Source organism: Myripristis murdjan, chromosome 1 (genome assembly GCF_902150065.1).
Source record: "Myripristis murdjan chromosome 1, fMyrMur1.1, whole genome shotgun sequence".
Lineage (NCBI taxonomy): Eukaryota > Metazoa > Chordata > Actinopteri > Holocentriformes > Holocentridae > Myripristis > Myripristis murdjan.
The window spans coordinates 38,677,813-38,705,444 of NC_043980.1; the positions used below are offsets into that span (position 1 = coordinate 38,677,813).

The 27,632-nt window shown below is 41.5% G+C and overlaps 4 protein-coding genes across 4 annotated transcripts; 2 read left to right on the forward strand and 2 right to left on the reverse strand.

The window, feature by feature from the left end:
- Nucleotides 1–558: 558 nt before the first annotated feature.
- Nucleotides 559–6,416, reverse strand: ndufs8a (NADH:ubiquinone oxidoreductase core subunit S8a). The gene is made up of 8 exons (XM_030062856.1): nucleotides 6,316–6,416; nucleotides 4,287–4,342; nucleotides 3,743–3,808; nucleotides 3,035–3,124; nucleotides 2,612–2,720; nucleotides 2,328–2,391; nucleotides 1,720–1,848; nucleotides 559–1,169 (listed from the first exon to the last, which is right to left on the reverse strand). The coding sequence occupies exons 2-8, from the start codon at nucleotides 4,327–4,329 to the stop codon at nucleotides 1,038–1,040; spliced, it is 633 nt and encodes a 210-aa protein (XP_029918716.1). The 5' UTR covers nucleotides 4,330–4,342; nucleotides 6,316–6,416; the 3' UTR covers nucleotides 559–1,037.
- On the forward strand, nucleotides 6,386–12,789 carry LOC115362603 (beta-1 adrenergic receptor). The gene is made up of 9 exons (XM_030056584.1): nucleotides 6,386–6,418; nucleotides 7,177–7,285; nucleotides 9,268–9,410; nucleotides 10,220–10,283; nucleotides 11,426–11,551; nucleotides 11,685–11,823; nucleotides 11,958–12,110; nucleotides 12,288–12,378; nucleotides 12,580–12,789. The coding sequence occupies exons 1-9, from the start codon at nucleotides 6,386–6,388 to the stop codon at nucleotides 12,787–12,789; spliced, it is 1,068 nt and encodes a 355-aa protein (XP_029912444.1).
- Nucleotides 12,790–12,930: 141 nt separating this feature from the next.
- On the reverse strand, nucleotides 12,931–14,429 carry tmem187 (transmembrane protein 187). Its single transcript, XM_030057702.1, has one exon. It carries the CDS (start codon nucleotides 14,272–14,274, stop codon nucleotides 13,492–13,494), a length of 783 nt encoding a protein of 260 aa, XP_029913562.1. The 5' UTR covers nucleotides 14,275–14,429; the 3' UTR covers nucleotides 12,931–13,491.
- A 3,758-nt stretch (nucleotides 14,430–18,187) lies between these two features.
- Nucleotides 18,188–26,625, forward strand: LOC115362612 (uncharacterized). Its single transcript, XM_030056596.1, has 7 exons — nucleotides 18,188–19,168; nucleotides 19,927–20,147; nucleotides 21,636–22,015; nucleotides 22,731–22,819; nucleotides 23,616–23,712; nucleotides 24,271–24,374; nucleotides 26,009–26,625. Exons 1-7 carry the CDS (start codon nucleotides 18,188–18,190, stop codon nucleotides 26,072–26,074), a joined length of 1,938 nt encoding a protein of 645 aa, XP_029912456.1. The 3' UTR covers nucleotides 26,075–26,625.
- The last annotated feature ends 1,007 nt before the right edge of the window (nucleotides 26,626–27,632 follow it).

Sequence of the window (27,632 nt, forward strand, 5' to 3'; positions counted from 1 at the left end):
CACTGAGTTTTTTTTTTTAATATTTAAACTCAATAAAAAAATCAATCTACAAATTCTTGGGTTGAAGCTAGCCATTGTTTTCATATCAGTGCATCGTCTTCATATGATACATGTGTTTATCATAATTTTGTGAAACATATTACACTTGATGCAATAACATTTTTTTTTTGTGTGAGTGTGGATATGGATTAAACATTTCTCATATAAAGCTACACAGAAAATGCTCCAAAACAGCTGTGATGTATCTTCGAGCTGTAAGCAGAAACCTGTTACAAACCAACTACAGTGTCATATATCTTTTAATTTCCCTCAGAATGCCTATTTCAAGATCAGCAGACACTTGTAGATCAGTGTAACACTGAGCAAACAGAAAGTAGTATTTAAATTCAAAGACTGCAATTGTGTATTACGTATTATGTTACAGCACTGATTGATGCTGATGTCTTCAAACGTACTACAATGCAGTAATAACAGGATACAACACAAACTTAATTTCCATTAATATTTTGTGCCAATCTTTTAATTTGACCATTTTCATACAAAAGGAAAAGACAAGTATTCAGTGTTTCCCCCATAATTTTATTCTTATCAGGGTGGAAAAGCATTTAGACCATCAAGGGACACTGAAACACTCCACTGAAACCCGGGAAAATAATATTAACATGTTCATGCACACTAGTGTGGAATCTTATCAAAATCGGTACACGTTAAGGGCTTCCCATAGACAACCAGTGTAGTACTGATCAGTTTCAAAATAAATATTTCATCAAGCCAGCTGCATTTTATCCATCATATCGGAGGTGGACAACAACGACACTGACCAAGAACTGCTCTCCATTAAAAGGCCGAGATCAGCCTGAAGGGAAGCAGAGCGGTGTGAGCATCAGAGATGAGGCAGGGAAGTACGTGTTTGTTCTCTGAGTATGTACAGTATGGACGTATGTGCATATGTCACAGAGGTGATGTTGGCATGGGCTATCTGTACAGAGTGTGTGTGTGTGTGTGTGTGCGTGTGCATGTGTGTGTGTCTGGGATGTCTATCGGTAGAGGTAATCAGCCTGTATGTTGGCAGCAATCTCTGCTTCCCACTTGTCTCCGTTGTTGAGCAGCTTCTCCTTGTTGTAGAGCAGCTCCTCGTGGGTCTCAGTGGAGAACTCAAAGTTAGGACCCTGACCCAACAGACAGACAACAGAGGACAGACACAGGTCCAATAAACACAGATTAGAAAGGTGGAGGTGAAGACAACAGCTGTTACTAAAGACATTAATGAAGGTTCTGTACCATCTAAGTCAAACAGACTCCAGGCTCCTGCTAGTGCTACTGCTATACATCCTGCTACATTGGTTAGCTGTATGTTTTAGAGCTGATTTAAATTTGAATCATTTGAATGATTACTTTTGTTGCATGTTTGTTGTCAGCCCGATTAGTTCAGTGACTTTCTGAGCCCTGATGAGCCTAAGGAGGCTAGCCCTGGTCCTAATTTAAAATCTCTCTCAAAAATTCTCTTTTACAGAATTGCTTCTCATGAATCGGCTACTCTTCTGTTTTTACTTTACTTGTTTTTACTGCTTGTTAGTAACTCATACTTCCCATGTTGTTATTACTGTTTCCATTCTACTTTTATTATTTACTATTTATCTGGTAATTTCTCTTTTTGTCTGTACACTAAATTTAGATACATGACCCTGCACATGGACACACACACACACACACACACACCTCTACGATGGCGTCCACAGGGCAGGCCTCCTGACAGAAGCCACAGTAAATGCATTTGGTCATGTCGATGTCGTAGCGAGTGGTCCTCCTGCTGCCGTCAGCGCGGGGCTCTGCTTCGATGGTGATGGCCTGCACATTATCCAACAGGCAGGATTCACAATGCAGACACACACACACACAGACAGGCAGGGCTGGCTAGTGTCACAGCCACTTTGATCTCAATACAAAACTTCACACTCAACACTTTATTACACACAGTATGTACCACTGACAACTGCACTGAACTGCAATTATACAATGGATCTTTTTCGTGTTGCCATTCACAATTATGTGCGTTAGTGATCTGGATGGCAGACAAATTGATGCAAAACTGATAGTTTTTTAGTAATAATATGTTGGTGATAATTCCAAAAAAACTACTGGTGAACTGACTCTTGAAACTGTATTAACGATACATATTCACTGTATTTCAGAACATTATCCCCCATTTTACAATTCTGAATCAACTACCTGAGATGACTAAAATGAAAGTGAGCAAAGCAAAAGTCCTGTGTGTTTGTGTGTGTGTGTGTGTGTGTGTGTGTGTGTGTGTGTGTGCGTGTGCGTACTTGGGCAGGGCAGATAGCCTCACACAGCTTGCAGGCAATGCAGCGCTCTTCTCCTGAGGGATACCTGGTGTCATAACAAAGACTGTGTTAGGGCTTGACCTCGGCCACTCTGCTGCACCCAATGAGCCCTTTCATAGAAGACGAAACTTTGCATTTTGACCAGCTCGCTCCCTTGATCTCACTAAAATCAACATGCTGAAAATCAACTTTTTATTTTCAGTAAAGGCTTTTTGTTGAACATACTGATCCCCCTGCCCCCAAGTCAGCCACACTGTAGCACCCACCTGCGCAGGGCGTGTTCCCCTCTGAAGCGAGGCGACAGCGGGCCCTTCTCGAACGGGTAGTTGATGGTGGCTGGCTCTCGGAACAGGTAGCTCATCGTCATGCCTAAACCTGGCATCACAACAAAACAACGGCACGGAACATGAGACAGCATTTCAGCAATATAATACAACCCCAGAGGCTAACCATGACACAGGCTGGGACAATGAGCTTGACCTCAAAGCTCTGAGGTTAAAATGTAAATTTGCAACCATATAAAAACTCTGTGGTATTGCACAGAATCCATGATCACACTGTTTTAAGGCACTGAGTTTAAGACATGATAATTTCAGACTTTTTCAGGCTCTACAAAGAACCTAGACTTGAAGTCATGCTGGGACACAAAATCAAAAGTCAAGGGTAAAGGAGGAGAAGGCGGGGCTGACCTCTGAAGAGCTCGGTCCACAGCAGCGTCTGAGCAGCCCGGTCTGTGATGGACTTCATGTCTGTGGGAACCTCCTGAGCATTCACATACTCTACACACAAGAAGACATTTTAAGGAGAGAGCTCTGTGAGTGGACTCAGATTTGATTGGTGACTATCTGGTGAGTGTGTCTGTTTGTTTGTGTTGGTGTTTGACAGCCACTATCTTGTGCCAAGACTAGATATCTTTACATACAAGCATTTATGTTGGAAAATATTCTTCCAAATTTGTAAACTATTTTCTCTCCACATTCAGACAAATATAACAAAAATATGAGCAAAAATAGTAATGTTAGGTAATGTTGCGATGTCAAATGAAGCTACATTGTTCAAATAATATTCCTTAATATGTTATATGCCTAATTTTGTCAGGGTTTTTCAATAAAAAAAAATGCTTGTTATCAGTTTAGACAGCAGAATTATGTGTCATGACATCCTGAAATCACCATGTCATCACAATATGATTCTAGTGAAACACAATAAACTAAATACAGTTCCATGCATACTCATGTGAAAAATGTGGCACTGGAGTGTGTAAGTGTCTCTATGTGTGTTTAGCTTTTGTGATGCCCCACCAAGAGGACACACAACTCCTGCAAGCTGTGTGTGTGTGTGTGTGTGTGTGTGTGTGTGTGTGTGTGTGTGTGTGTGTGTGTTGGAATGGTACTTACTGAATGCCCCTCGCTGTGCAGACACACTGAAAGGCCTGACTAGACTCTGGCTGGCTGCAAAAGTGCCTGAAGGAAAGTGAAAACACAGAAATAGAATGCCTGAAACGTACACTACAGTTTAAAACAATGTAATGGAGTGACTGTTTTGGACGACACACTTTACTGCACACACTACACAGGAGTTGGCCATTGAGGTAAAGCCAATCCCTGTCTCTCTTTATGCCAGCGACGGGATTTTTACAAGCATGGACCATTCTGGTATGTTATTTCCTTGTACTTGAGAGTCTCATCTCTCAAAAAAAATATAAGCCGCCCTACAGTGGAGAAACATACTAGGGTCCAGGTCAAACACTGACAGACATATACTTGAAATCTGACCACCAGCATGTAAAAAACAACATTCAAAAATGACTTCACTATTTTAACCTCCTTTTGTTCTTGGCAGGCTGAAAGGCCTCTAAAAAAGTATTTAGACATTAGGGCATGCAGAGTCTCCATAGAAACCCATCATGAAATCAGTATATAATAATAATAATCATCTTACCTGGCCTTGACACAGAGTATAGTAAACGCAATGAGGCAGCCATCACGTCTCTCACGCTGAAACCACACACATTCAGAGATAACCAGACAAAGGGTTAGAGATGTAGATAGGTTTGCTCTGAATAAAAATGACAGTCCCATGACAGAGCCTTATACAAGAAAAAGACACAACTCACTCTAACTTGTTTTGTGAGTTAACTGTTTTTGGGCAGTACTGTCTCTTTAATCATGAATTGTAAAAATATCTGTCTGACTGCACTGATGTGCTGTGAATTGTGAATTTCCCAGTCTGGGATCAATAAAGTATACCTATCTATCTATCTATCTATCTATCTGAAGAATATGGTTTCAGTCTGTAACACTGATCCCCCTCAGTCTTTTTCTACAAAATACCCCATGCTGACTACGGCTGAACGATGTAGTGTTATCATATCATTATGTCGATATGAACATGCATATTAATCAGTGGTGCAGTCTAGTTTATTCTAGTGGGTATACGCGCGCGCGCACATGCACGCGCGCTTTCTGAAAAGTTAACGTTAGCCCCAGCTGTACTAGTGTCTCCCGAAGCGGCAGTATTCACAGGACAAGCAGCAGGCTTATTGAAACACTGAAATAGTGTCATTTGGTTTTGCTTTCTTTTCATTTCATTTCTCCACTGACTAGCGTTGGACCATTTGAGGTTGTTGACTCGTGCCCCTCTTCAAGCCATACAACTTTACAGCTTCACCTAGTAGTTTACATAGGATTAACATCACGCCTGACGGAGGTCCCTACGGTCAAAAAGAGCCCGCTTCATAACACAGAGAAGGCGAATTTATGAACCGGAAAGTGAACGTTATGTCAAAAAACAAACAAACAAACAAAAAAACATACTGATGCGTATCTCTGCACATTTTTAAGCGGTTATACGGAAATTCGGGACCTTTTCTAGTGGGTATACGGCGTATACCTGCGTATCACGTAGAGTACACCACTGATATTAATACAGCAACCATACGGACAATAGCAAACTTAGGGTTACGATTAGCCCCTAAGACTGTGATTAGTCTGTTCTGATCAATAAAATACTCTGTAAAGTAACTGTATTTTCTACATCCAGTTGTGCTGTTTTGTAATGAATGCTTAATTTTCAATGTTGCGACACTTGCAATTTCAAAAAAAAAGTGTGAACCCACAGCCATACTGTATCGCTGTCAAGACATTTGGCATAAATACCAAGGAATGAATTTTGTCCCTATCGTGCAGCCGTAATGTTGCCTAATTATAAAAGTTTAATATTTACTGAAATTACGTGCAGCAGTGTAGATTATATTGCCACCGAAATGAAGAATAGCTCCAACATCATCAAATCATTTCTGGAATTATCTCATGAGGGATGTATTTTTGCCACTCAACTCGGTCACGTCGTCATGTCATGTTTTTGAATGAGGTCTGGCTTACAGCAGAGGTCGGAGCGCAGAGGAGCAGAAGTTAACTTGAGCATGAAACTCAGCTACAGAGAAAACAACTGGCGCAATGACGCTGCCATGTATGAAGTTGTGGTCGACAGTTAAATAAAAGTCTATGTCTGTCACACAGTCCAGGGCAGTGACTCTTGAGTTCTTCACCCAAGTTGACATTAAATTGCTGCAACTAGACCGCCGCCAGCTGCCATGCCAAGTGCAGCCACCTTCCCTAGCTAGCGTTACGTGTATTGTTAGCTTGTTCGTTTGGGTGTCGTTACCGTTACATTACAATTTAACCTTCCCGCAAACCAAGTACAACCTGTGTTAATTCGAGTCTAATAATTTTTATTACCATTGACTTCAACGTTAACTGCCAAGGTGCAAAGCTAAGCTAACACTGACATGAAGCCATCAAAAACCGTCTGTCAAGGACTTTTGTGTAAAGGTCGTTTGAGATGAATGGAAAACGACTAAGACCCCTGTGAAATCAAATATGCATGGCGTCAGAGGTACTGTTTTATCTGAAGTAATGGATTCTTGCACCGACGATGAATTTCCAAGTTTAAATGTTTTAAAACTCACCGGTGTCGCTATTTGGCCTTCTTAACCAGAACAGCGGACGATTTCGGAACGGACCCGGCGTGCACAGGAAATGGCGAAACGTGATGACGCCACGGACGCCTATGTAAGGAGGTTTTTGTTGCTTTGATTTTGTGCTATGATTTTATGACAGTTTTTGTTTTTTTATTGTGTACCTATTTTTTTTTTTAAATACATTTTAATAAAAAAAAATGTTTTTTTTTTTTCTTGGAGCAATCTGATGTATGCATATTGCGTTTGAACGGCCGAGTTAGTAATCGTTTAGGTATGAAACTGATGAATTTTCGTGTCCTAACAGCAGTGAAGGATATTTATCTTTATACCATTTCGGCTTATTGAATTTATAGAAACTAATAGTTGTGGGCGTTGTTTTTATTATTACTATTATTATTATTATTATTATTATTATTATTATTATTATTATTACTTTTTACAAATTATATTCACATTACTTTACTAATAACTCTCTCTAAAAAGTAATTAGATTACTAATTACTTTCATTTTGTATTACTCTCTACAGGCCAGATCAGTCTTTATCAAAGGGAGAACAAGACACTTTATGGAGTAGACCACTCATGTGGGACCAGTTTTGCATGTAAACTTCCATCTTAAAAAAGGAGAGTTTATAGGCCTATTGCCTATAAAAATCTGATCCAAGAGCAGCTCTCATGGTGTAATCTCTTGTTACAGAAACTGATTGTCATCATATCTGATCATTCAACCTAAAGCGCTGCACTGTGTGTATGTAAAAGCTCTTCAAACCTCCTAACCAGGGAACCAGCCTGTAGGTGTAATCGCAGCATTAAACACACATTAACTAGATTTTCTTGCCCCCTCCCCAGGCTGCCACTTCTCCTGATGCTCCCATTCCGCCGTCCTCCACCAACGCACCCAGTTCCTCCTTTGGTGCCTACATGTTTGAAATCAACAAAGAGGACAAATCCTCCACCAGTTTCTAGAGTTGGCATCTCTTCTCGCAGCTTCCTCCTGGCTGGTTGGATGCTCCAAATGCTAACTGTTAGCCTCCTGCTATTGTTGTGGACCTCCCCCAGACAAAAAATAAATAAATAAATAAAAATAACTGCCTTAATTCACTCAAACATCACTTAACATCACTTTATGAGTGTTGCTTTCTGACACTAAAATACACATACAAATATAGCTGCAATGGTCGGGGCCGGGCAGTTTTAGGCAATTTTGAGCAACAGGTGGAGAATAAGAAGATGAAAAGAAAGGTGGCATTCTAATGTGCATTTTGCATCAGTTGAGGCTTGAACTCACAATTTCTGGCATGAAGGACAAGGCTCTATCTCACAGAGCTGTTACTGGAATATGCAGGCATCTGCATTAAAGCATTTGTTACTTACTTGATACAAAAATGAACATAACATGGCCAAACTGGAGAAATGTGTCGTTGTAAACCTCAGTGTCTGTGGTTTTTCTAGATGTTGCCAACTGGTTTTATTGGTAGGTGGGATTCAGTTCATGCTGGGGGTATTCTGTACAGGTACCTCGGCTGATTCAGTCACATCTTTACAGCAGACAAACAAACTGTGCTCTTGTGGTCTGTTCACATCAGAAAGAAACATCTGCTCCAGTAAAGGGAAAGTCCAGTTTGAGTTTGGTGAATCCATCCAAATGCTATGAAATACTACACTCATACAACAGGTTTTTAACTAAAGCTGTTCAGATGACTGTGCCTTTTCATCTCTCAATATCAAGGTGACCTTGGCCTCTGTCCTCACAGATTGTTGTCTCTTTGGGTAGATTTTCACATGAACAACAGAAGATCAGATTTTTTGCCCTTTGTGTCATAGATCTGACTTTTCTCTCTTTTTACATGTTTTTTTTTTTTTTTTTTTACAGCAATGAAAAGATGAACATTTTTGTGAAACATTTTATTTGTATTTTAAAATATTTCCCCAAACATGGGGGAAATTGTAACATTTTAACTTCTGGTATCATTTTCATTATTATGGTCTTCTCCTTCACAGTGAAACCTTTTTCATGTTAAAGGTCTTATTAATTTGTGTCCATATACTTGTTTGTTGTATCAAAAAATGTATGATATTTCAAGTACTCTATGCATTATGGAGGAAAAGGTAAAACATCTTACAGCTGGCACCTGCCTCCCCCACTGTTGAACACCAGGCTTAGCTGAACTAGTCGCTACAATCCAAGCAGTAGTTTTATATGGACACACATCCTGTGTGCAGTGAGATGAGGCGTGTGGCTTTTAATTGGAGAAGGTTTTGATGACACTCTGACTCTTCCATGTGAGCTCTCTTTGCTACAAACACCCAGTAACCACTGGGCCAGGCTGTGGACCGGCTGCTCATAGTAAAAGTAAGTGTGTCTGTTTACCTATCAAATATCAAATAATACAGTATTATACAAATTATTACACATTAGTGCCCAAAGTTGGGAAAAGAGTTGGGTAAAAAATAAATAGTGGGAATAACATAAGTGTGGTTGATTGTAACTGGCTGACACTGCTGGTGTGAGGGTGTTTGACTCTCTTGCTTTATGTCTCCACCTCTTTTTACAGGATTTTTTTTTTTTTTTTTTGCCAGGCTTCTCTTGGAATTACAGTGCAAGGCTCTGTCTGACTTTTTGTAACTCAGAATGGAGTTATCCCCTTTTTTTTTTTTTTTTTTTTTTTTTAAATCTTTGAATGTTACCTGATGCTTAAAAAACAAGTTGTCCCCCACCAATGGTAGATGTAAATTTATGCCAAAGGAGGAGGGGAGATATGAATCAGAGAAGTATTTTAAAGAGACAGCTTTGATGTGAATTGTGAAATAGGGCTGCACGTCAATATCAGGAAAATTTGCTGTATCCTGCAATTATTTTGCTGTTGCAGTGACTCAGTTCCCACACAGGGACCATCACAGCTTCATCTTGTCTTATCGTGTCCATGTGTTCTGTCCCAGTGAGTGAGGGAGCCAATGGGACGGCTGGACTGGAGTCCTGGATGTGGGCAGAGGCAGAGAAGTGGCTGCTGGTGTCTGTGTTGGGACTGGAGATGGCAATGGGAGTAGTGGGAAACTGTCTGGTTCTCCTGGTCAAACTCATGGTATTGTGTGTGTGTGTGTGTGTGTGTGTGTGTGTGTGTGTGTGTGTGTGTGGTAAAGCAGTAGTTTATAGGTCTAACTATTGACAAGGTAACCTGTTTGTGCAACAGCTTATTGTATAGTGCTCTGGTTTGTGTCTATACGAGCACTCAGTAGTTTAGCTTCATTCATTAGTTTATTCAACAAGCATAGTGCATATTAATAACATTTCTGAAAATAAGTCAGTTAGACAGAGAGACTTAATTTCATCTGCAGTCCCTGGGCAGGCAAAAAAAGTATTAGAAATCAAAGCACTAATCAGAATATATAATAAGAAATGTGTGTGTGTTTCATTTATTTACTCCTCAATTTTTGAAGAAAAAACGAGAAAATTTATACATTGGTCTTGGCTACTAAACTGGAAGACTTTATATAATAAAAAGTGGGCCAACAGTTCCCATCGATCAATGACATGCACGTCCACTTTGGTCTTCAGCCTGTCAACAGTTATGTGTCCAAGACGGGAACCTCAGTTTTCACTCATTCAAAGAAAAATCATTCGTAAACACATGAATACACAACTAAAAGGTCTAAAATGACACTTGAGGGGGCATTTGAGAGCTTAGAATATACGGCACACAACTAGAAGTATTCAGCCACTCTTTAAGGGTTCTTTACTTTTTCCTAAGTAGTACAAGCCCGGAGAACCAGTGCTACAGAGAACCTTCTTGTAAAGAGTGAAGTGGCCTCCTTTCCATATTTACTGTACGTCTCTCTCTCTCTCTCTCTCTCTCTCTCTCTCTCTCTCTCTCTCTCTCTCTCTCTCTCTCAGGGAAGGGGTCAGTTCTCCTGTCGATACTGGCTTCCCTTCATGAGTCTCACCTTGTCTGACTTAGGTATGGCATATTATACAGAGTGCTACTGTGATGCTCTTCCACATAATACAGCAAATGACTCAAAACACAACCTATCTTTTTGGCCACTGTCCCCCAGCAAACAAAGTCCCCACTGGTCATTTGCATAGCAGCATTAACCTAGTGTATGGTTAGCTTTTCAAAATTAAGCGACCTCTAGTGGTCCTCTTCTTTCATGAATTTCTCCCCGTATGATTAAATGTTGCTGCAAAATTGCAACATCAAAACTGATACTGAGATGTTTACTTTTGAGCTGAAATATTTTCTCCTCTCAGCTGCTGGAAATAGTTTGATGTGACATCACACTATCAGTGTTTAACTGAAATAAAAACAAATAAAAATACAACTGCAAACAAAAATGGGCGTACAAAGTACATGGCTGCTTTTTTTTTTTTTTTTTGCAGTTGACACTGTTAAAGGGTTTTGTGGTGGATTTTTCCTTTAACATAGTGTAGCCTATCATAGTATTATATCATCATATTACAGGACCATACCAGTGCTTTTGTGTGCTTTACTACAATTTCTTCATTGCAGCTAACCATTTTGCAATTCATGCGGGGATACTAAAGAATTCACAACCTATCATCAAAATCCCTCTATTTTTAGATTTATATTTTTGGTTGAAGCACCTTCTTTATAATGTTCTGCTTCTGTGGCTAACAAAGTTGTCACCATTCATAAACCACAAAGCTGATATTTAGCTGTGTAAAGCAAACCTTTCCCAGGGACTACTTTCTGGCAGAGGGATGTTTCACTCCACCCAGTTTCAAGTCATCAAAACACAACAGTGCTGCTGCTTTTAGGAAAACTAATGTGGAGGACTTTATTACGGTGATGGAATACTGGTGTGAAGAAAGTCTGAAGTCTCTGAAAGTTCATTTTCATATCTTAGTATAGTGGAAAGAATGGAAACCATGTGGCCGAGTAAAAGGTAGGTAAAATGATATTGTACTTCTAAAATACGTATGCTGGCCTCTGGAAAAGATTAGCAGAACTGTGAAGTATAATATTTTGAGGTAAAAATTTTGTAAATGTTAGGCTAAACATGCAAAAGCACTGGTATGGCCCTTTAACCACGCTGTTTGGTTTATAATTGTTGTATAATAAACCACTTTGTTGTGAAGGCTGCTCCCTCCTCATCATCTCTGGCTCCCTGTTGGCCATGCTGACAGGAGGTCAAAGGTCACCATGGTGTGAGGTCGTCAGCCTGCTGAAGTTTGCCTTCATCACCTCCTCCATAGGAAGCATAGGTAACGCATACCCACACACACTTCTTCAGCCCTGCATTAGGAGCACGTTTCCATAGTTGTGTTCATGTCTGAGTGCGACACCAGTGCAGATGGAAGGCAATAAACATGCATCAGAATCATTTTTCCTTTGTAGCCATCCTCTGTGTGCAGCGGCTGATGGGTGTGGCCTCCACAGGAAGTTTTTCCTTTGTTGTCATGGTGATGGCATGCCTGTCTTCCTGGGTAACAGGAGTGCTGTTCGGGAGCATTCCTGTCATCTATACCTGGATCAGGTATTTGCTTTAATATACTTTATAGTGTAATTTACCTGTGTACCTTCACTTTCACGCCTTCTCTCTGCCTTCATCCATTTCTTTTCATCTTTCCCTCACTCATGTATCCCCGTCCACCCCTCCTTGTCATCCAGGTATGACCCAGCAGAGATGCTGTGTGCGGTCTTCTGGGAGAGCAGCTACTCAGACATGCTGGTCTACATCCTCTGTGCTTTCTCCATCTGCATCTTCCTCCCATTCCTGCTCATTCTGCTCTGCTCCCTGCTCACCGCTGTGGGCTGCAGCAGGTAAACCACATGGAGATACAGCACATACAGCACAGTACCTTTATTAGGCAGTGGACCCCCGCTGGATAGTATTTAGTGTGAGGGAGCCATAAACTACAAACTATTATACACAGAATATGAGGCATTGGAGGGTAACTCTCCCTGTATACAAATATAGTGAGTGTTGTTCTGTCTCAGAGATGATGATGATGAGGAAGATCTGTCCTCTGTCACTCCACTGCTGGTGGCCGTCTACCTGCTCTGCTACACTCCCTTTGTTGTGTCTGAGGTGATGCGCACACACACACACACACACACACACACCTGTAAGCAAATGGCTCCATGTCCGCAAATGCACACAAGCATGTAAAACCTATGTGCACTTGCAGACCGTTTGGACCAGCACAAATGTGTTAACTGACAAATTTTACAGCAAAAATTGTAAATTATCTCCCTCAGATTGAATGTGTCCTTGTTTGTGTCTCTCCAGCTGATCCTCCTGGGCAGGCTGGACCTGTCTCCAGCTCCCGATTGGCTAAGGACGCTGTCATCCGTGATGTCATACCTGGACTGTGGACTGAACCCGCTCATCTACTGCTCTAATCAAGACTTCCGAGAGGTGGGCCTGGCCCTTCTTTGGACCAGGAGGAAGTCATTTTCAGACCCTGTCCTAACTGGCATAACTAAACTGAACCTTTAAATATGTGTGACTCAAGTTTTCATTTACCTTTCCAGTAGCTTTCAAAAGTAAAAGCCCTCAATAATTGTACTATAATAATTGTGTTGTAGTTTACACAGAGGCAAGACCAGCATTTTCATTTGAGACAGCTTACAAGGGTCCCAAGATGCTTATTTTATTTTCTCACAAATTAATTTTATCATGTTATGTTTACATAAAAAATAAGGATTATCTTTACAGGAATTTCTTTGATTAGCTGTTTTTCATATGCAACTGAGCTGAGATGACCAGTGACTATAAGTGTCAGTGCAGTCTCAATCAGATCCAATTAACTGAGTATCAGGGATCTATATAAGGTTTAGTTACTTAATATTGAACTGTATAACAGTCTACAAATAATATAATAAGAAATTATCTTACAATCACATGAGTGAAAAAAAAAATCTCAGTTGACATGAAGAAACCAATCTAGGAATCCCTGCCCTGGTCCCATATATATGGTTTCATCTTGGCATTGTCACACTGCATTCAAAATCTGGCAATTAAGTGTTGCTTTGCCTAATGGCAAAAAAGCACCACAGCAATGTCATTAAGTAAAACTCAATAGTAAATCATTCAGAGCCAGTATTCAATTCGGCATACATATAATCCACCATCGAGCCCTTGATTCAGCATTTTTGAATGGAAATGCCAGTACATTCTCTTCAAAATAAACCACACAGGCTACTGTTTGGCTGTCGTCTTTCCGCGCGCTCTCTGTGTGAGCGTGGTCAGAAAACAGAAGCTGAAGTGGAACTGCAGGACGTCGCACACTTTGGACCAGAAGTGTCCGGTTAGCCGCTGGAACAGCCGGTACCGAGCGAGCCAGTGGTCCAGCAGCTTCAGCAGCACGAACCCGGCGCACGACAGCGTCGCCAGCAGCAGGTATCCCCGCGAGAGCCCGTCCCCGTGCCGCAGCTGCACGCGCATCGCCGTGTACACCGCGAGGGCGACGTGACACCCCAGGGCCACTTCGAAGCCGCGCTCGTGCGCCAGCGACAGCCCGTAGCTGAAGACGGAGCCCAGCTCGAGCGCCGCGGCGTCCCCCGCGCGCCACGCCGCCGGGCCGCGCTCTATGAAGCCAATCCACACCGGCACCCACATGAAGATAGGCAGGGTGAACCACTGGTCCAACACGGCCGGAGCGCGCCGCAACGTGGCCAGGCGCGTCCACTGCACGGGTGCGTACAAGACAGCCATGAGGGCGAACACCTCCCTCATGTACCGAGCCTGCTGCGGTTCCCTGGCGCCCGGCCGCCCCCGCAGCCAGTACAGCCCCATGAGGATATACGCCAAGTTAACCAGGCAGTTACAGGGCATCGCCAAGAAAGCGGGCAGGTGCTCCACTGTTTTTTCTGCGTAATGGTCATAGGACAAGTCCACCTGAACCCCATCGAACAGGCTGGTGTTCGCCAAGGCGATGCAGACCAAAAAAGGAACCAACACGTGCAGCAGAGCCGGATACATAACCGGTGGTGTTTTGATGCAAACCTACAGGAGCGACACTTCACTTCAGATCTGGGAAAAATGCAAAAATGTCCTGCGGAGCTGTGCAGTACTGGACTCAAAAGTTAGAGCTGTTGTTGTTGTTCCGGGTTCTGAATCACGTGTTGGAGAACGGAGTGTTTTGATTAGCTGCCGACCCGCCCTTCCCACGTGCTCTTAATGACATAACTGGCTATAATGTGTGCAAGTGTAATCTGCAACGCCAGCAAAAAATAAATTATTCAGACCAGGCCCTATATCGGTACATACTCACCAGTATCTATAATAAATACTGATTATTTCATTTGAAAACTCGCACCATGGAAAGGCACTCACGCAAGCATTAGTTTGAAAACAGTTTACAACTGAGATCATGGATGTACCCACACAAATCATTCAAAAGCCACCGGACTAGACATTGCAGTAACCAGTGTGTTGTGTGTGTGCGATTTCTCTCTGCAACACACACACACACACACACACACACACACACACACACACACACACACACACACACACACACCTTTACTTCCAGTGGATTCCAAACTGAAACAAAACAGCAGGCCTAATCATGTCAGACCATCAAATCATGATATGTACACAATGGTTTATTATTATTATCATCATTTTTTTTTTTTTTTTTAATTCTTAATTGACTTTGCTGTCAGCACCAGGCTAGACAGCATGTGACATATGAGTGTTGAATTTGTCTGAAAGCTTCTGTTTGTCTTCAGAAGTTCTGTTTGTCCTAGTATCTTGATTTTGTTAGATGTTTCTGTGATTAATGTGACAGCTGAAATAGTCTGTTACCATGCAATAAAGACTGAAAAAAAGCTTAGGTGGTTTGTATTTTGACTTACAATTGGGCTTGATTTATCACACAGCCATTTTGGAATATTGGCATATTGGAATAAGTTTTAGAAAAATGTCCCTTCATAATTAATTTCCTCCAAAGTAATAACTGTTGCTACTGTTGTTTTCCTCATTGTTTTTGTATTTGCTGACGTGACTGTTTCAGCAATGTAAAGACCATTTCACTATGCCAATGAGGTGGTTTGAACTGAACTGAACTGAATGAATGAATGAATGATCAGACTCAGACTTGGAAAAACAAGTTTTGTGAGACACTGCGGCTACTGCTGAAATCTGGTGGAGCTGGGGAAAACCCTAGAGAGGAGGAAGCAGGAATGAAAATAGACAACAAAAACAGACAAAAAAGCACAGACAGTGAGAGAAAGGGGACAGAACATGAAGATGGGTGCATGCTGAGTTACCTAACAAAACTGGTAAGAAATTACTCTTGATTGATAATGAAATATAATGTTCCAGTGTGCTCATAGTAAAATGAGATGAATGTAATAATCCATGTAGGGAGATTATGTATTTCAGCAAAGATGAGCATGTGATACAACAAAGAAAAACAGAATATGAAAAAGAATAGAGCAAAAAGTAATATTAAGATTTGAACACATTAATTAGAAATGCATGAATGACAGGTATGACATTTATAAATAGCAGCATGTGTACACAGTATACAACAAGTTCTTCAACAAGAGGTTTGGACTGTAGTGAAATATGGAATATGAAATATAAAAACCATCTGCAGTGAAAATCAGTGAAACTCAGGAGGAGCATCATTTGGTCTGTAAATGCTACTGCCACAAGTTTTTCAGAGATGCTAGTTTAGTAAGGACCTCATGAAATTACAGGCTCTTAAAAACACAGTACAGATGATGCTGGCACCTCTGAGAAGCACAGCAAACGTTTCCACCAAAGCTGCAGACAGTTTATGTAATGAACTCTCAGATTTCAGTTTGTGTTTTGCTGTTAATCTTATGGAAAACAACAGATGCAGTTGGCCTATTTGATTGCATGATTACTGTATAATTAATAAACACAGGATACTATCAGCAGATAATTACATAGCCAAGAAGGAAAGGAAAGTTAAACAGGACCCAGGACATGGTATGCTGAAAAACGTTTTAAAGAACCATAACAGCGATTTTGAAAGTTTGGCCCGTTTACTGTGCAGGGTTACTACTATGATTTTTAATTTTGAACTCACAGAGCCAAATCAACTTTTCTTGCGTTTGATGAGTGTTACAAATGTGCACAGCTACCAAAAGCATCTCATCAATCAGTTCACCATTGTTGCTGACCAACACATATTGTATACATCACACTCCATGCCAACACTGTTGAGTGTCACATAGTCACTTACTATGATCACGCCTCTGCTTCCTGCACACTGGAATGCTATCTCACATCACACACTGAGGAAGTATTATGTTTGCTTTGTTTAGTATAGTGCAAAAAATAGGTCTTCACTATGGCAGTATTGTGCAATCTCTGTGTTACAAGTCTCCATTCATAAACCACGGTAAGTGAAGTCATCAAAACACAACAGTGCTGCTGCATCTAGGAAAATGAATGTGGACAACCTTATTACAGTGATGGAATACTGGTGTGAAGAGAGTCTGGAGTCTCTGAAAGTTCATTTTCATACTGTACTGGAATGAATAGAAACCAATGGCTGGATAAGAGGGAGGAAAAATGATATCAGAGTTCTAAAATACAGCTGCTTGCTTTCAGAAATGTTAGCAGACACATGAAATATACAGTTTGTAGATTATAACTTAAACATGCAAAATCACTATTATGGTCAAAACATAGCAAAAAACTGAAGGGCTAAAACATAATTCAAGGCCAAGGGATTTTTGCAGTTCATTGTTATGAAGTCTGATAGCTGTGGCAAGGATTCCATTTTTCATACAATTTGTTCTCACAGCAATGCAAATGAGTTAATTTTGGTTCCTGAGGTTCCTGCCAGAGCTTCCTCCTTTTTACTGGGGGAGAAGGTCGTTAAGAGCATGGTCTGAATCAAACATGCTATTGATCAACTTGATCGTGGCCATCTCTCCTCTGGTCTGCAGATTAGGAAGAAGTGGAGGGCTGTTAAACCTTTTTCACAATGTTGATTGCCTGTTTTTGTACTCTCTCTAGTGGCAACTCCTGCTTCTCTAAGCACCCAGCAAAGACTACACTGGCATATTGACTCCCTCCCTTCTCTTTTTCCTCTCTTTCTGCAGATATAGATGGTGTGGTCCTCATTGTAGGCAAGTCGCATGCAGAAACATGCAACACATTCAAGGATACACAACTGAAAATTGTCCCTGAAAAGGCAGATATACAATATGCCAACACGCACAACACATTGTGGGATTCAGAGCCACAACCATAACTGAGTGTCCTGCGGGTTCCTTGAACTTGGATGTCCACATGCCTCTGAAAATCAATATTGATGATTCTCTACTGACAGCAAAAGAGACCAATTACCACAAGGATTACAAAGCTGACAGCCTGAAAATCAACCCTCACCCTGAGCAGAAGAGCATAGATGTTTCATTGCCTGAAAAAGACTTGGAGGGCCATGTGAATTACAATATTACCGCATCAAATTCAGATGTAGCAGATCCCAATAGGGGCTAATGAATGGCTTCTCTTCTGTAGTCATCCCCAGGTGTTACAGCACGAAACCACTATCTACACTTTCCTTGACCAACATCTGTCAAATTCCACCACCCATTCCTCCCAAGCCACAGCACAGGTCTCCCTTATTGCAGAAAGCTTTAGTCAAGGGTTCAGGCTTGGAATTGCATGCTCGAGGTCCAGTTAATGGGGATATGCATTACTTCCCCAAGCAGAATTCTCCCAAATTGGGGAAGACTTTAGGCCAGACCCAGATGTAAAAGCACTTTGGAAAGAGACAGTACCTTTGACATCTCCATCTCGGCAGAGCTGTCCTGTATTTGACGGTATAATAGGTGAGAGTCTGTGCTTGGACCGCAGCCCTAGAGAAGAACTTGACATAACAGTAGGTGTTGGAACAGAACCCATGTTCCCACCAGAGCTAAGTCCAACGCCTCCGCAGCTCTTCATCTCTGTCATGGCTAGGACAGAAGAAGAAAAGGAGATGAGGAAGGAACACGAGGGAGAGGAGAAGAAATACAAGGAAAAGGTCTGGGACAAACAGGAAGAGGTAGAAAGAGAACAAAATGAGAAGAAAGGGGACCAAAAAGAAATGGGACAGACAGAAAAGTGCTTTGAACTGAGCAAACTTGCACTTCCACAAGAAATCTTGGCAGAGGAAGAAGAAAAGGAGACAGAAGAAAGAGGAGATGATGGAAAGCACAAGGGAAAGGGAAAAGATAATCCTGACAAATTTGGGTTAATCACCCCTATGATGACAGAAAACTACACTCAGATAGGAGAAATAGGGATGAGATCCATCCTCAATTCTTCAGTAGATCAAGAGGTGGGATGGACACGGGAAGAACGAGTTGCACCTTTTCCCAAGCCCCCTCGTAAAAACAAGCCAAACACAGTGCTCCACACTGAGATCCAAACTCTTCATCCCCCGACCCAGGACCCAATGAAAGAAGATCAGTACACATCAAGTGGAGACATCCATCGTGAGCCTCTTCTGAGGGACACTCATGATGCTCTGATCAAGCCCTCTGAGACAGACACGTGGACTGGTGCTGTCAAACGAACAGTGGATCACAAAGGGATGCAGCTGTACCACCATGGGGGGCATAATTTGGTACCTGGCAATGACATGGTGATTTTTAAAATGTCAAGCGGACATCTTAAAGAAACAGACGTGGTAGGGAGAGAGCTGGATCCAGGTGAGAGAGGTTGGGGCGGACAACAAGAAACCATTGAGACTGACCATAAGAACAAGGCAGTAGGAAAAATGAAGAAACTTGCTATGAAGATGGGTAGATTGACAGAAGCAAGACAGCAGGGGCGAGGAAACGGAGGGGTTAAGGAAGAAAGAGATGGAGTAAGAGAAGAGGACGATGAAATTACATGTGTAAGTTTAATTCAAATCACTTATGACCACGTACAATATAATTTTAAATTTAAAATGTTAAAGCAGTCCCAGTACACAGCCTTCCCCTGTTGGCCACTGAGGAGCTCCACAAGAGCACCTGGGTTACCAGAGCCTTGATAAAGGGCATCTCTCGGGAAGTAGTTGAGGGATGTGAGTAAACTACTCTCTGTTCCCATCCATCATTTGATTATCCCACCAAGTAGCCAGTCAGCGCTGGATTTACTCAGTCACTGTCACTGTACAAAATTTTGTGGTATTATGGTTTGACTCTTCCTCCAACTGTTTCATGAAATCCAGGCATAACATTTTGAGATGTCCTGTTAAAAAAACAGCTGGAATTGGGCAAAAACAAATCCAACCAACTCTTCTGGCAGAGATAGACATACTGGAAAATTGCAAGCATACATGCTGTTCAAAACACGTCAGACCAAACTAAATATGGTTCCTCATTTAAATGCTTTATTTCTTCCTTGTAGAGCCTGGTTCTCTTTCGTATGGCACACAGAAGAGGTTGCAAACCTGTTTCTTGTAGATTACATCAAAATCTGGATCTCAGGGTGGCAGGGTGGTCTCATACTGATAAGGTTTACTTGTGTCCCAAAGTAGACATAATTCAAAGGAGTTATTGTGTATCATCAATGGGCTGTATAACACTGAGACAGTTGTGATGTGAAGAAATGTCTTAAAATATCAACATATCTTTGTCCTCATCTTTTTGTCCACTTTCAACATGATAGGCCTTATACAAAGACCAGTCTCCAGTCAGATGGCAGCAACAAATGCCCATCACCAACGAGAAAGAGAGGCATATAGAGCAACAAGGTAAAGATGAAGTGGAGAAGGACGAAGAGGAGGGGAGGGATGAAGACACTATGGACCAGTCAGCGATGGAGGAGACGCTGGGTCCTACTGGCCACATAGCGAGATGGGTTACAAGACGAAATGCAACTTCACAGAGGTGAACAACACACTCCTTTTGTCTCACTTTGGAACACACACACTGTTCTGACTGTTTGGTACACTCTATAGTCTGTTTCAAAACTAGTTATACAAATATGGAATTTATTTTTATGCAAATAAAGTACCTGAGGCTGTAGGATATAATACATAGAATGTCCAATGTTTAGCTGGAAACTAGAGGTCTTCAAAAATTCATGCCTGAATCCAGACAGACTGTACTGCCCGGAGCTGTCTATTATTTGTAAGCTGGGTCCTGGATCCACATAGAGCCAAGACATGCTGCATCCAAACCTGAACTGGACACAACTAATATTTGAAAGCTGGTCTTTCTGAAGACAGTTGGCCTCTGTCCAAACAGGGAAGGTGTCTCCATGCTGTTGGACAGTATGGCGTCCTGCCTCCATGCATGACAAGTTGATGTGGCAGGAGGGAAGTCCAAGTGTCTTCTTCAAAGGAATTTCTCGTAGTTGCCCTTATTATCTCTTGCCAAAGACAGGGCCCCACCCTGCTTCCATTTAACACCAGGAATCTGGTTTACATTCCCCTGCAATCAGGAAATCTATTAGCTGTAGTATACTAATGTGAGATCCTTAGGTAGCAAATCATTTAACTGTCATGACATAATTCCTTGACTGAGTCCTGATGTCTCTATCCCACTGACTGAGGCAGACTACAGACATTGTGCCCCACTGAGTATTTACTACCGTCCCGCAGCTCCCTGAGAATAGTTGTAAAATTCATGCTATCCTATCATTTTCCTGTTAACCTTTTTTAACCAGTTAACCAGGTTTTTTTTTAAAGGGTAGAAGTAAGAAAAAGGAAGGCAAAGTAAAATATAGAAAATTTAAAAATACTAATCAATATAAAACAAATTTAAAATTATGAAAAATCCTCTGCTCTCTTCCCTTCCTTTGCTCTCTACCTCTCTTCCACATACCCCTCCTCTCTCTCTCACTCTCTTCCTCTTCTCCCACCCTTCGTCTTCCTCCTCTTCTCTCTGGGGTAAATCATCTTGGTTTTGTTTACTTGCTTTATGTGTCATCTGATCACCTCCTCAGACAGAGAAAAGCACAATTCAAGAGAAACACCAAACTGTAAATCAGCATTGTTTGCCACAAGAGTGAGACCACACCAAAATATCTGCCCATAAAATTGAACAGTCTATAAAATTTCAGTTTCATTGCAGTTATTACCTTAAATGTAAGCTAAAGTGACAATTCTAATAACAATACAATTGATTTAAAAGCACTTTTTAAGATAGGGTTACATGCTCACAGTTGTTCAAATGAGAAGAGAAGGGAAGATATATCTGTTTGGTAAGTTGAAAGAGGATGTGTGAGTTAAATGTAGACAGAGTTTGAGTTTCTGTAGGTGGCCCTCTGTTCAGTTCCTGTTCAGCCATGGTGGGTGCTCGCACTAACATTTTTGTATGACAATGTTACAAATGATTTCTGGAAAATATTATGTTCTCCTCTGTCTGACACAGCCCTTTCAGCTCCTTCAAGTTCAGCAGTGGAAGCAACCTGGTGGAAGAGCTTCTGTCAGCATGGTCACACCTCCTGTCCACCTACCAGAGCCCCTCCCCTCCCCAGCCTCTGGACCAGTCCTGCTCAGAGGACATGGCCCAGCCCAGCCTGTATGGACCAGATGCAGACGCAGATCTGGACCTCCCTCTGGATGTTTTTGAATGCAATCATGTCAAAACTGAGGAGCCATCTATCTCTGAGTATACGGCCTTATCAGAGAGCAGCGTCACAGCCGAGAGCCAAGCACATGTGAATCAACAGGAAGAGGGCAGCTTGAACAGTGGAGCAGTCATTTCTGCCGTGCCGGAGATATCACTGGACAAAGAAGGAGTTATAATGAGTAAGTCGAAACAGACTCCAGGGGGTTTTCACTTTCTCATTACTACTGAAGACTATTCCATTTCAACATGTGTCAACATTTGACACTACATGGCTGAAATATGAGGACACCTGAACGCCACACCCATACACCCACAGAAAGGGACTGCCTTTCATAGTTTGCGCTCTGCTCCTTAATTCCAGGGAAGGGAATCGTAGCGCTACAGCATACAATAATATTCTTACGAACTGAGTGCTTCCGACTCTGTGGCAGCCACTGGGGCGGGCCTCAAAGCGAGAGCTGGAGATAACAAATCCGGTGCATAAAAAACAGTAAATTATGCATCCACATTAGGATTCAGTATGTCATGGCTGTATTTAGCTAAATTGTATGTAGAATTTAGTACAATGCATGCATAAAAATAATTAGAAAAGATTTCTGTTGCCTCTTAAGGATGCTGTAGATGTGTTTTTGGAGGCCGAAATGCAGGTTTTTTGGACTGAAGCTGCTTGTGGATATGAAAAAGGCAGATAAAAGAGACTGTCTTTTATCATCAGTTTTGAACAACTCTCATCAGTGAGCTTTCATTTGCTTTTCAAGTCAGTCCTTCTAAGAATTCATTTTCATTGATATTGTGGATCTCACAGAAGTCACTACACATGCAACATGGAGGTAACCCTTTCACAGAATAGTCTGCTGTGGTGCACTATGGTAATGTTTAGATTCTTCTTTACAGGCCCCAGGACTAAAAACGTCTATGACACTATGGTGTTGATCCAGGCTCCGTGTCCTGCGTTCACAGACACTGACATCTCTGATGTTAAGGTTGGTGAGCTGTTGATCTGCCTTGAAATTCTGTTTGGTTACTTTTTTTTATATATATACAGGTAATTGATATAATACAATTGTGCCTATTGTCACTATTAGACAAAGAGTTTCCTGTTCTCTCCCTGTTCCCTTTTATCTCACTGTCTCTTACCTGTGCTGCTGGGCGTGTTGCCCTGCTGGCAGGTGAGGCAAAACCAAATCTGTTGGCGGGATTTCCTTGAAATTTGATGAGCACCACTGACGCTCCGTCTATGTCTATTCTTGTTCCATCATGAGTCTTACCTACAATGTCCCCATCATACACACTCCCTATGCTGTTCCTTAAGTGGGAGGTATTTCCAGAATTCTCCCTCCCCTTTCAAGTTAAACTGGTCAGTTAGCTCCTGGTATGTCTTAAATACCAGGACATAAATCATTAATCACACAGATGCCTCACTTTGGCTGACTGTCTGTGTTGAGATTACCCCATTATGTTTTGCAGCTCAGACTACACCATTGGGAGTGCTTTCGTTTTTTTTTTCTCCACCTCATCTGTGAAGGGGCCGGTATGGGTTTGAAAGGAGCCATTAAAGACTTCTCTATTTTTGTCCGTTCCAAGTGGTAATTATATTCTGCCCAGTGCCAAGCCATTTCCCAAGGAGTACACAGCTTCTTAAAGCTGATCCTCAGCCTTTTCCCATTCCATAGATAATTTCTGACAATTCGATATGTTTATATTTCTTATTGAGTATAATTAATGGTGACATCAATATACTGACATCTCTGTCTCTCTCTTTTGCTGTATCTCTGTCAGTCTCTAGGGCCCTTGGACTGTTCCATTCAGAGGTATCGCATCAAGCTGAGCAAGAAGAGGAGACACCGAGCGCCACGGCTTCCAAGTAGGACCCGAGGTCAGACTGCCTGCTTGAAAACGCTTCTTTAAGCTGCAAAACTCTTATATGCATTCTGCTGAATTATGGCCAATCTCTAATATATCAGCTATCTAGTACCACTCAGCATGCTGTATGCAACAAACACCGGAGCCACTGATTTCCCGGGAACGCGGTGTTTATGTTCTTATCATCAGCGAGATGAAAAACACGCTGTATTACTTGAACTGGTTGCTGCATTTCACCATCTTGACATCTTTAGTATGACAGATGCACAAAACCAAAGAATATTCATACATAAATTACATTCACAACACCACATCTGCCATGTGACTGAGCTACATAGCTGTATGCATACTGTACATTAAGGTCAAAGTAAACATGAGGTCAAACTAAAAATCTCATAACTACATTGTTTTTTAATTTCTGTGAAGAACAATGCATTGGTTCTACAATGGATTTTGAAAATTTGAACAGGATAGAAAGAAGGTGTTTTTTTCTCTATGCGATATAGGTCAGTAATACAAAAGGCAGGGCTAAGGGTGACATTGCTCTGTTTTTTCTTTTGTTTTCCAACAGAAATCATTCCCTCCTTCACTTGTCTACAAGTCTTCCCCACGTCTGTCTTCTACAATGTCCCAACTTCTGGAGGCATGGAGGAACAGAAAGCCCACACCATACAGGTTAGTACCAGCTCAACTGTGAAAATAACAATAACACAAAAATACTGCAGGTTCTGAATCAATAAAGCAGTGACATATGTAACTGCCCTGTTAATAATAGTGCACCTAAGAACATTTATTCATGTAGGGGAACTAAAAAGCCACAGCAAACAGTCCTTATTGTATTGTACAGTATTTGGTCTGAGAGGAGGGTTAACACAAAAGCAAAACTGAGGTGGATGGGTAGACAAATCTCAAAATTGTATTTTTCTTTGTATTAAAAGCTCTGTGTTTCAGTCACTCAGTTTAGGAAGAAAATACATTCTCAGGTATGAACAAAAATCATTGTCATGATGTTTCCTGTGTCTTCACAAATGACTCAACAGGTACTTTTGGCAAGACTGCCCATGAAAGACTGGTTTGACTTTTAGGCCTGTTGCATAGTTTGCACAGGTGTACACACACAGAAGCTCTTCACCTAGGAAAGATCCAACCCCATAAGTCCATTCTGACGTCAACATATTTTTTCATCTGCTTTGGCTGTTATCACACCATTGAATGGACATTTTCAGTTGTATTCACAGGTATGGCCCAGTAGGTCCCTACTACACTTTTTAGTGGGTCAGAAGCTGTTACCATCTATTTCTAGTCAGTCACTCTTAACCAATCAAATGTTAGCTTCAGCCACTTTAGTCACACAGTTAGTTTAACCTTCATTAGCTACATGGTTAAGGTTAGGAACAGGTCATGGTTGAGGTTAGGAAAGGGTTTGTCCTGATGGTTAAGTTCAGGAAAAGGTAATGTCTAAGGTTAGGAAACTTAATACAACTTTAGCGTACATTAGCCTGGCAATGTTAGCTCAGTAATGTTAGCAAAATAAAAATATAATATTTTTTATAATATATAATATGGTTCTTGCTTGAGTCAGTACTTGATCTAGTGGCTCCAGAATGAATGTTCACGTGCCTGATCCATCCACCAGACCAACCACCTCCTTCTGTGACCGACTTTGTTGGTCTTTACACTGTGTTACAGTAGGCCAGGGTCCCATTTCACTGGTTAAGACGGACTGACAGCTGGAATAGATACTAACCCTAGAAGGTGCAGTAGGGACCTACTAATGCAAACCTGTGCAGGGCATTACAACTGATACTGTCCTCTCAATGGTGATGATTCAACATGATGAATCAGGTGTAGTTTTTCCACCAGGGAGAAACAAAGGCAGTGTCATCTTAGAGAGAGGATCTGTAAATGGTCACCTTGGAGGAACCGTTTACACAGGAACATGCAAAACCATGCCTTCTTCATTGTTTCTCCTTACCTGCAGTTTTCATTTAGTGCCTCTATCAGAAACGTGTGACATTTCAGCAGACATTTGTGTCACATTACATCACATTATCTTTCGCCTGCACATCTTGCTATGCAAGAATGCAAGGAACACCACTTGTGTTGTCCTTTGCATTTGCGTAAGCAGTCCTTGCTATGTAATGAGCCTTAGAATGCATCACTTCCTGTGTGCCCGAGGATTCTCCCAGGCAAGAACCACCAGACACTCAGAAGAGCAAATTTATCAGTTTCCATGAACTGGATATGCAAGAACGCGTGATATACTCTAATGAACTTTGTGTATTTCTGTGTGTGTATGTGTGTGTCAGTGTGTTCACAGCAGTCCCAGATCTCTTGCCAAGTTCATGACAGCTCTGAGGGTCAAACCAAGATGAAAGCAGTCCAGGCAAAGGAGGACACAGGAATGAAATAGTGGCCCCTCTTTGTTTTAGCATACGTTTGTGCAATATAAATTATAACAATAACAACATCAGCAGGAGATAAGGCTGAATTTCTTGGGGAAATGGTATGATGGATACCCTGATAGCACACTCTCATTGGCCCTATATGTCTACCTAACGTCAAACTGATGAATGATCAGAGCATATTGATGTCACCCCCATGTAGTTTTCTCACTGGCACATTGGAGCTATTTTTCTGTTTCTGATATCTGCCCTACATCATCATCAATGTAATCTACAGATCATTTTAAAGTCAGGCCTCCATATTAAAAGCCAACACTGAGCTCACTGTATGTAGGCAAGATGCTTTCAAGAGAAAACATTGGTATACCTTTACTTGTATGTATGTATTATCTGAACTATTATCTGTAACTATTATCAGAGTTGATTTAACAATAAGAACATGTGACCTGTTGGGAGGACCAACTGTGCTGGTCTGTTCCTAATTGGTCCACAACTGTTGTTCTTTATATATATAGTGTATATTTGTAGCTCACTTTTGCTTGATGAAGGTCTAACTGACCAAAACATTGCAATAAAGTTTCTTTTGCAAGTGCAGACAGTGTGCAGGATCTTCCTGTTCTTGTTCTTGTTCTTGTTTTTGTTCTTTTTTTTTATTATTGTGAAATCACCTGCAGCTAGAGACCAGACATCCTACTTTTCATCATTAGAGGTCAGGTCCCCTCAACATCAAAAACAAAGAACGTCTTTGACTGCATTGTCAACACCCGCTCCAAACCGTTGAAAAGACAACCCTTTAAGCCGCCGCCTCCCAGCATTTTCCAACGCCAGGTCCATAACTAACAAAATCGACGAACTGCGCCTGCACATCACATCCAACAAGTGTTTCCGTGACTGTTGCATTTTTCTGATATCAGAGACATGGCTGCAGCCATCTATACCGGACTTGGCTATTGAACTAGAAGGTTGCACGGTGCTTTCTATTCTGCCCTGCACCAAAAGTACTGAGCCCTAATTTCGTTGCATTATTATACCGTATATGATTGTGCAATGACAATAAAGATCTATCTATCTATTTATCTATCTATCTATCTATCTATCTAAATTAGCAGGCCACCAGTTTCAGAGCCTCACATCATTTCATCAGCAATCAGCTATCAAAAAAGACAATGCCATCCTGGATGACTCATCTCATTTTGAGATTGTCCCCTCTCAGAAGACTGTGCTCTTGTTAGCGTGCTAGACTGTGAAGTGTTGAAACATCAAGTCTCTAAATTGCATTAGTGTGTGAACACAGAGATTCTCTCAAAGATCAGAAAAAGTCGCTTGAATTGTTGCTAGTCGCCTTTGAGGAATTAAGTCGCCAAGCCACACAGGAGCAGATTAACTTTTCATAACCTTTGGCCAAAACAGAGCGCTGCATGGCAGTGGGTGTGGCCTATCATGAAAAGGTGCATAACTTTCAAACAGACTATTATGGCAAAATTTTTCACACCAGCCGTGGCCAATCATAAAAAGGTACAAAACTCCA

What these genes read in the sequence shown, in the direction of transcription:
- ndufs8a (XM_030062856.1), bottom strand. Translation starts at nt 4,329, where the DNA reads ATGGCTGCCTCATTGCGTTTACTATACTCTGTGTCAAGGCCAG. An exon ending in GTGGACCGAGCTCTTCAGAG is followed by an intron (nt 2,721 to 3,034) that starts GTCAGCCCCGCC and finishes TTGTGATGCCAG; the next exon opens with GTTTAGGCATGACGATGAGC. An exon ending in CTGTGGACGCCATCGTAGAG is followed by an intron (nt 1,170 to 1,719) that starts GTGTGTGTGTGT and finishes CTGTTGGGTCAG; the next exon opens with GGTCCTAACTTTGAGTTCTC.
- LOC115362603 (XM_030056584.1), top strand. Translation starts at nt 6,386, where the DNA reads ATGGCGAAACGTGATGACGCCACGGACGCCTAT. An exon ending in ACCGCTGTGGGCTGCAGCAG is followed by an intron (nt 12,111 to 12,287) that starts GTAAACCACATG and finishes GTTCTGTCTCAG; the next exon opens with AGATGATGATGATGAGGAAG. An exon ending in CTCCCTTTGTTGTGTCTGAG is followed by an intron (nt 12,379 to 12,579) that starts GTGATGCGCACA and finishes GTGTCTCTCCAG; the next exon opens with CTGATCCTCCTGGGCAGGCT.
- tmem187 (XM_030057702.1), bottom strand. Translation starts at nt 14,274, where the DNA reads ATGTATCCGGCTCTGCTGCACGTGTTGGTTCCTTTTTTGGTCTGCATC.
- LOC115362612 (XM_030056596.1), top strand. Translation starts at nt 18,188, where the DNA reads ATGTTCCCACCAGAGCTAAGTCCAACGCCTCCGCAGCTCTTCATCTCT. An exon ending in CTGACATCTCTGATGTTAAG is followed by an intron (nt 22,820 to 23,615) that starts GTTGGTGAGCTG and finishes TATCTCTGTCAG; the next exon opens with TCTCTAGGGCCCTTGGACTG. An exon ending in GCTTCCAAGTAGGACCCGAG is followed by an intron (nt 23,713 to 24,270) that starts GTCAGACTGCCT and finishes GTTTTCCAACAG; the next exon opens with AAATCATTCCCTCCTTCACT.